This window comes from Strongylocentrotus purpuratus, unplaced genomic scaffold, assembly GCF_000002235.5.
Source record: "Strongylocentrotus purpuratus isolate Spur 01 unplaced genomic scaffold, Spur_5.0 spur5_scaffold_1, whole genome shotgun sequence".
NCBI classification, from domain to species: domain Eukaryota; kingdom Metazoa; phylum Echinodermata; class Echinoidea; order Camarodonta; family Strongylocentrotidae; genus Strongylocentrotus; species Strongylocentrotus purpuratus.
Genome location: NW_022145594.1, coordinates 28,190,126 through 28,199,026, shown reverse-complemented (window position 1 = coordinate 28,199,026; position 8,901 = coordinate 28,190,126). Strand labels below are relative to the sequence as shown.

Sequence of the window (8,901 nt, the reverse complement as noted above, 5' to 3'; positions counted from 1 at the left end):
GACACTTTTCATTCCTTTGGTCTTCATTAGTTTCCTTTGTTTCCAATCTCTTTGTATTTCTTCTATTCCATTTGCATTCCTTTCCTTCACTGTCCTTCCCCTTCGTTTGCTTTCCTTCCCTTTCATTTTCTTTCTTCATTTTCCGTTTCCCTGCAGTTCCATTTTCTTTCTCTCACTTCATTCCCTATTTTCCCATTTTGTTTCCTTTTCCTTCCTTTCCTTCCTTTTCATATCCACTCAATTCCATTGTATTTATTTCTTCCCCTTTCCTTTCATATCGTTTAATTACGTTTCATTTCTATTCCCTCGATTTCTCCCTTTTTTCTCATTTCATTAACCCTGGTCGTCTTATTATTATAGTCATTTTTATTATTATCAATATTATCATTATCATATTCGTTATTATTTTCATAATATTATCATTATCATTATTACTGTTATTCGTAACTATTTTTGTTTAATTATGACTATTATCATTATTAATATTTGTATTATCATTATCAATATGATTACTGTTGTGCTCTGTTCTTAGCCCTAACACTATGTCTGGAACTAAATGCTGCTACGATGCCAACCGTCTCTTGATGCACTCCGGGGATACCATGTATGCCGGTATGGCCGGTCGGTCCCATATTCGCGGTTCCAGTCCCTACATGGCGAGGAACCTAGTCCCGGAACTGTCCCATTGGTCTAATGACGTCATCGCCAAACACTTCTGTTGTGGCTGGGCTGGGGAGAAGGAATGCTTTGACTACCTCACATTCAGACCTACCACCGATTGCGCCATTTACGAACCCCCAAATAACGGTAGGTGACTCTCTTACAAGGGGTGGGGTTGAATTTGAGTTTGATTTTTAAAAGTGATTCACGGTTTATAAAAAGCTTGTTCTCAGCTGAATCCTACTTTTCAGCAGGGCCTTCTAGAATAGCTTGATAGACATTCCAGTAGACCAACAATCCGCAGGACCGATGGCTACCGAGATTGACAGCCTACAAGACCAAGAGTCTTGGTCACGTACACCTCAGAAATGTTTTGGGAAGAACAACGAGGTCGTCATGTCGGCTGTCGGTCTCGCGAACCATCGCAACTATCTTTCCGAAGGCCTGTGAGCCCGACATTGTCTGCCTTGTGAACTACAACCATTTTATTGAATGTGTCATTGTTTTCGTCTGTCCACATGCTGAGGGTAGTCCTCGACAAATCACTTTTAATTTTTGACTACCCCTTCAACATTTTGCTGATTTTTTTCTTGTTAAAACATACATTGCTCCTTAGGGAGTCGTTTATATACACATGTATGATGAACATGTTCTATTATTGTATTGTATGTATGTATTTTTTTTTTTATGTATCTTCCTATGATTTGCATCTGTGGAGAAATAAATTGAATTGTATTGAATTGAATCGAATTGAAGTCCCACAAGCCTTCCCAACAACCGCTCCAAAGCCACAGCCATTGGAAACTATAACCCCTATAGGCTTTCATGCTTGCTGACATAGCGGGAACATAATCCCTTCAGGCCAACGTTCGTCCCAACATATGTTACGTTCATGTTTTCCAATCATGCATGATTTGAATCCAATTCGATGTGTTTGTTGTAAGATATCTCACCATGATAAGAAAAACAAAATGGCATCTGAGATATGACTGCAGGGGAATAAAAATTGTTGTTACTGTATATATAATTGAAACAAAGAAACAAATCTTTACTACCGCCAACAATATCAAACCAATCAAAGGGACAGTGTTGATATATATACCAAAGGCTTCAAGATTTCGTTATAAATCATTCCAATGCCAGATTAGATTCTGCAGGTGTGAAATGATTTATGGAGCCAATCAAAACCAGAAGCAATTCTTCCGTCAATTGGTTCCTATCATTTTGTGAAAATGTGCACGTGTGTCAAACGAGCGAACGTTTAGAGAGACAATCGAAGTGTTTAATTATTTTCCCCTTTCTTTTAAAGCATTATCGTTTGGAGATCCCCATTTCATCACGATGGATAGGTACAACTATACATTCAATGGTTTAGGCGAGTTCACCCTTCTCCGTTACGCTACAAGTGGGACTAAGACCGGTGCTTCTGACTTTGAGCTTCAAGCAAGGCAGATAAAGACTATGGATAGGAATGGTAAGAGGATAGTGCATTTATGCAAATGGAACGATAATGATATGATTTTTTTTCTCAAGGTAGACACATCAGTAGTAATACAAATAGATTAAATTTAGTGTCTTTATTTTCAACATCACCAGCTTTTCATGAACACAATTTATTTTTTGGGCTACTGTCGGCATTAACATGATCAATGGAATCATATTATAATTTCCTTGATTCATATAAACTACGCAGAAACAATTGCTTCTTTCTTATTCAAAGCCCTATCGACAAAAGGCTAGGCCATCAGTTTACCAATACATCTCAGTCACATCACAGAAAGTGCGATGGCTCAGTGGTAGAACAGTGGTCTCTTTACAGGGAGGTCCCGGGTTCGAAACCCAGTCGATGCTATCATGCCCTTTGGTAAGGCATGACATTAATCCTCAATATCAAGTCAAACTAAACCAATACTACAATCAAATCATTCCAATCACATCCGCATAAATTGATATTTTCTTTTCATTTCAAATCAAATCACCAGGTCAACAGGTAGACGTTACACAGCTGTCGTCGGTAGCAATGAAGGACAGCGGCTCGGACAGTATCTTCGTTGAGGCGAGCGCAACCAGCGGAATGGACGTCTACAGGAGGAGCATGGATGGAAACGGCGAATGGCAATTGGTGTACTTCTCACAGCAGACCTTCACTGATTTACAAGGTGAGGAGGAGATCGAGAACCTTTCTAGAACTTTGATGATCGAGTCTTCTTCATGCAGGCATTATGAAAGATTGTTGGGGAAGCATTACTGATATAAGGCCTAGATCTGGAATACCCTCAAAAGCTTTCCCTTTTGTCTCCATTAAGCTTAAGCTAAGTTTATCAAGTCAACGCCACATTTTAGCTTATTTATACATGCTAGGCCTATTTAAACAAATCACAAGTACTCATTGGAAGATACTTCTGACTTCCTAATGAAACGAGGAAGAACAATTATCCTATTTCAACAAAAAAAATCTTCAAAGGGAAAAGATAATTTTTTTTTTCTTCAAGTGTAAAGCGCCATGAGCGTCAGAACCTGGCGGATACCGGCGCTATATAAATAACCATATTATTATTATTATTCATATTTTTCAGGATGTGCCGTGGGTGTCACGAGCTTTGAGCGCGAATTCGAAATCCACGGTGTGGTCGTCATGTTTAAAGAAACCAGCATTGGTGTTCACGTAACCTACGACTATGGAATGCTTGCTGTACGACCGATCCTTCCTTCAACGTTCAATGTAAGCATCATAATGGTCTCAGTCGTGTCAGAACAACTATGGGGTTTTCGGGGGTACAATGGTTTAGTCACTTGACTCTCAATCCAAGGGTTCAAGGTTCGAACCCCTGCCCGGCACTAATCTCTTTAGGCAAGATATTGATCACGTTTGCCACTATCCACCTGGTATAAAAGGGTACCTGGGTAATAATAATTGCAGGGCCCGCATGAAGAGCGGTAATAATAGTGATCTGGCTAAACCGAAAAAAAAAGGATCGGAAAGTATTGATTTGATTTGATTTATTTATTTCTGTTTGATTTTCTTTTTCTTTTACATTTTTACAAATATATAACAAACAAATATTGCAAATTTACACATGACAAAAGAATATATGTAGAATAAAGTAAGGCTGGGTGTAACTAATCGAGAACATCAAACAGGAGGGTCGACAAAATAAGCAAAGCTTGATAGTATGACTACCCTCAAAGGATACATAATAATACAAACATGGAGGAACAAAATATTGGTAAAAGGGGGAAAAGACAGAAAAAAGAAGAGAAAAGAAAGAGGGGATGTACATCAATATTCACAGACTTATGTGGTAGTTGGATTTCAAATTGATATATAAAGGTTTTAAATAAGAAAAGAAATGCAAATTTGAATACCGAGTGGCCAATTGGAAAACTTGAACTACCTGAAAAACTTACTCTATCAGGATCCAACCCTCGAATAATTATCTCTAGCAAAATGTGTCCCTTAGGTCACGTATCTCTAGACGACTACCTCTTGGTCAAGTACAGAATAGGAAATCCCCTGACAACTATTCCCGGAAAATACCACCTAGAAACTTTCCAATGAAACCATCCCACAGCAACTAACAAGGGGGTAATTGTTTTCTGTAACTCACAAGCATAGCTTTCACCATAGGCACCTCCTTATTTCAACCCTTCTTTGTAGTTCAGTCTTTTGCATTTGAACAATTGATATGAAGTACTCACTTTCTGTTGTTTGTCTAGTGGAACCCACGTTTATATCATTTACTTTGTGAAAATCATAGCAAATGTTAAACATAATGTGAAATATGAAACAATACACTGAAACTGAAATAAAATCTTTATGCCAGTTGCCATGGGTGATAGTACATGAAGGCAGTCATCTAAAACAGATGTTCGAGGTAGGGAGCACACATTTGGTCAACATTAATCCGTCACTGGGCACTGGTCCAAAAAGAATTCAACAAATTCCTTCGAGAAATTACTTAAAGTCTGTAAGAACAATAACAAAAGAAGGGGGACTTCAATCCTTTTATACCATTAAAAAAAAAACGATACAGTTTCTCGAAGAAAGCATTTTACTTCATGTGGCAACTCTTTATCAATCCGTTAACAATCCTTTTCTTTCGTAGAGCAAGCATCTGTTTGGGTTGCTAGGCAACATGGATGGTGACTCTAGCAATGACCTAGTGAGAAGATACAATAACATCCCTCTCGAGGACCCGTCAGACGAAGAGATATTCAAGTTTGGCCAATCATGTAAGATTTATTGGATTACATTCAATCGATCAATTATGAAATTTGATAATAACGATTTTAAAGGAAACCCTCACATACATTATTGATAATATCAGTATTATATTAGTGGATATATGTAGGCCTCTTTAGACATCAAAATCTAGACAATGAAATTAACAATCGAAAAGCTGTAAGAGAGATAACGTTTGAAAAGCCAAGATTAAATTGATCTTTTATATTGTTGAAACCTCGATATTTTTCATAATGGACTTCCAAAAGGGCGACACGTTAATTTTAACAAAATAACAACGAAAAACACATAATATTTAATATACTGGACACGTCTCAGAGTGTCATCCTCCATCAGCGTCAACAGCGTTGAATCTTATGCACATATACTCTCTGGTTATAAGAAACGTTAAATCATCAGATTATTAAAGCTTGGGTTTATGTCATTAATTGTAAAATAGGGCGAAGGACCTGTCTGGTAAAGTATCTAAGTGGACACTGTTGTCCACTTAGATCCGTGAACAGTAAGGTCCATTGATGGAGATCATGGGGATCCGTTATTTTGTTTTCAACCTTTCAGGGGAGATCGAAACCGACTACAGCCTCTTCCGTTATGTATCCGGCCTCACCCACGCCGATTACCACATCTCGACCTTCGTACCCCTTATGAACGTCAACCTCCCCACCCTTTACCCAGCATGTAACGAGGTCAGCCAGTGTCTGTTCGACTATGAGGTGTCTAACGATGACGTACAACTTGCCATGGCTACGCTGGGTGCTTTCGAAGCCTTCGAGAGCAGCTCTGAAAATATTAGGAAAGGTGAGTGGATATCTTTTGAAATATGCAAGGAAATTAAGTGCGACTGCACAAAGACATCAAATCTTATATTAAAAGTAATAGAAGATAAACTTGAAATCGCACGGTGTCTCTCTAAATACCACGTGTCCAACGAGGACCAAGACGGTTTTAGCCCTGTAAAAGACTAAGTAGGAAATCGAAATATATCTAATGAAGTGTCATTTATACCTAGTAAAACCATTTTATTGTGGCATTTCTATGAATTTTGGTATGTTTTCCCCTCCCACAGTCGACTCGTGTGTATATTCGATTACCCCCCCCCCCCCACCCCCCCCCCCCCCCCCCTATTACAACGTCACACAGACCAACTCGTCAGATTCGAAAAATATTTCGAAATGTTCCAAATATAATTCCACAACTCTGGACTTACTCGTAGAAAATGTGAAGATGAAAAACCTATTTTATATCTTTCTTTTTTTAACTCTATTATAACTACTAATTTGTGCTTTCACAGTCGGCGCATGTCCATATCAAATTTCACCCTATAATGGTACGAAGACGTACTCTTCAGATTCGAATAAATACTTCGAGGACGCCGAAGTCTCATTCACCTGTGACGAGGGCTTGATTATGGTCGGGTCATCCTACAAGCGATGTGCGTACAGCGCAGAGGAGGGAAGCTTAATGTGGACCGGATCAACAGGCGATAACGCATGCATTGGTAAGAGTGATTAGCGTATGGTGATTCCAAAGACTTTCATAAAGGAGGCGCGGTAGTTCAGTGGTAGAGTAGTGGTCTCGTAACCGGGAGGACCCGGGTTTGAGACCAATGGAAAAGCTATGGGGTTTACATTTTTGTTTACCATCTTTATTTAAGAAATTGTACATGGGATTCAGATTTGATATATTCAAAATTGAGTAACTACTTTAGAAAATGGTGGTAGTGTCAATTTAGTACGTAGTTGTATGATATTACAAAACACCAAATGCTTGAGGTTTCTTTAAAACTGTGGGAATACGTCACTCTTACACCCTGTCACGGGAAGATACAAAATGTTCAAATACTTTGTTTACTTTTATTTGCAGAGTCGTCATGCGGCGTCCTGGACACACCATCCAATGGCTCGATCTCTCTCAGCGAAGATGGCCTAACAGCGACATTTGCTTGCCAGGAAGGGTTTACCATGAACGGCGGAAATGAATCGGTATGCCGAGACGCGGTATGGAGCAACGGCGCCCCGACTTGCACCGGTGAGTGTCACCTCCCATGTCGCGCTTACACCCTTTGAATAGTCGTACCCGTGACGATCATTTAACGCGCAATAATCATCTGAAAACCAGTCACTTTGAAAGGAAATGTTAACAGACTAAACCTCCATGAACATATGTTATGAAACTACTGGATTCTTTAACATTTTACATTTGCTCTATTTCGTCATCGTGCATCATCAAAATTAGTACATTTACACAAAATCGATTTTGAAGACTTGGAACAAAAGGCACGATTAAATCAAAGTAGAATTGGCAAGGTTGAGAAACTAGGCGGTCGAATCGTTTGAAATAATCCCGCATGCAACTAATCCCCATCATCCACCGACCCTACCTTGCTTAGTTTGATAACCTTATCCGGTTCATTCTAACCTTTTTCTTCCCTGCCGCTGACCCAGACATCGATCTCATATACAATAACGCCGTCGTCATCGCCCTCAGTGTGGTCTTTTCCATTATCTTTATCGTACTCCTCGTCGTTGGCATATTCGTGTTTCTGCGACATCGGTAATCGGGCCTGTTCAATTCCGACAAACAAGAGTAAGTCAATTTTCGATTATTTTACTCAGTAAAAATATTAGGTTGGTTCCTGATTTTCGGGGACATTGAAAGTCCTCCATTATCGAGAAGTTCGGAGGCTTGCAATTTGAGATGGATATGTTAACGGTCAAACTTCCAAACAGGCTTTATACATAACCTGAGCTAATGAATCCAACTTTGGGGGTGAAGGAGGACTAGAAATATCTATTGTTTACGCTTAACACACACTAACATATTAGTTACATATTCTATAAACTTAATGTCGACTTGCATTTCCAAAGTTAGGAATCAGTATTCATTCAATTTTGTAGCTTATACACCTTTGATTTATTTTTCACCGCAACATTTCTCTTCCCTCTCTATTCCCCTTTCTTCTTCCATTCCCTCATCGTTCCACGCTTAGACCACAAAACAGTCAGAACTTTTCCACCAATGGAATGGAGAACGACGCAGGTAACGCCAAGCATATCTATATGGATTTAAAGAACCGACACAGTCTCGCGCCATGTGAGAGCGACAAAGTTCAAGATTTATATACAAAATTGAAAATATAAAAAAAATCACACATTACTTTGAATCAAGAGCGGAACGGGTTAAATTGATCTCATAAACTTTTTCGTTTTTGCGACAATAACAACTTACTCTAAATGTTGTATTGTGTACAAATGGCATACGTAATGTGTTAACTATGAGTGACGTCCCGGCAGCAAATATATTCACCAATAGTGTGCTCTTGTATGTCTCAAATCATAACACGAAAAAAGGAACTAATACAAAACTGGTCAAAATCGTGTAGAAATAATTCTTATTGAAGTAATTTCGAATCTTGAAAAGGCATTCTTTACTTTGCGTTATTTTGAGTCCTTTCGACTTTCTACAGAGAATTGGCAGTAAAAGTGGTGTAAAAACGAAAGCCCGTGATGAATTTGTAGTCATTCTCGAAATGAATTTTTCACTGGAATATTATCCACCAAGATCATGAAGTACTTAAATACGCATTCTACAATGAATTGAAACAACTAAGCTGACAAGAAATTTAATTATTCTGAGCAGGGGCGGCAATTCCAGGGAACGGGGGGGGCACGTCTCCCCTCAATTTGTATGAGAGGATCGTCCCCCCCCCCCCGGAAAATTTGAAAAAGTGCACTGACTAAAGACTGCAACACACTTTTAGGCTCTTGAGGGCTCAAGAGTGTAGCGATCAGACTAGTACAAATGCAAACATGTTCTCGGTCAGTCTCTACGCACTCTCGCATAATATCCTTTAAAATATACAAATTAATTTTGTAGAAAATCCGTATTCCGTTTTTGTACTATAGTTTTGCTAAGGAATGTAATTTTGTAATACAACAAAACTTCAAAAACCGGTGAGGGGTAGTCACTTCCGTCACCTTTGCCCCTCTCGTTCACTA

General features: G+C 39.0%; 1 protein-coding gene across 1 annotated transcript; it reads left to right on the top strand.

Moving 5' to 3' along the window:
- The first annotated feature begins 536 nt into the window (after window positions 1–536).
- On the top strand, window positions 537–8,588 carry LOC753192 (sushi domain-containing protein 2). Its single transcript, XM_030977963.1, has 10 exons — window positions 537–807; window positions 1,970–2,134; window positions 2,643–2,819; window positions 3,237–3,382; window positions 4,767–4,893; window positions 5,462–5,701; window positions 6,195–6,401; window positions 6,767–6,931; window positions 7,348–7,489; window positions 7,893–8,588. Exons 1-9 carry the CDS (start codon window positions 543–545, stop codon window positions 7,458–7,460), a joined length of 1,605 nt encoding a protein of 534 aa, XP_030833823.1. The 5' UTR covers window positions 537–542; the 3' UTR covers window positions 7,461–7,489; window positions 7,893–8,588.
- The last annotated feature ends 313 nt before the right edge of the window (window positions 8,589–8,901 follow it).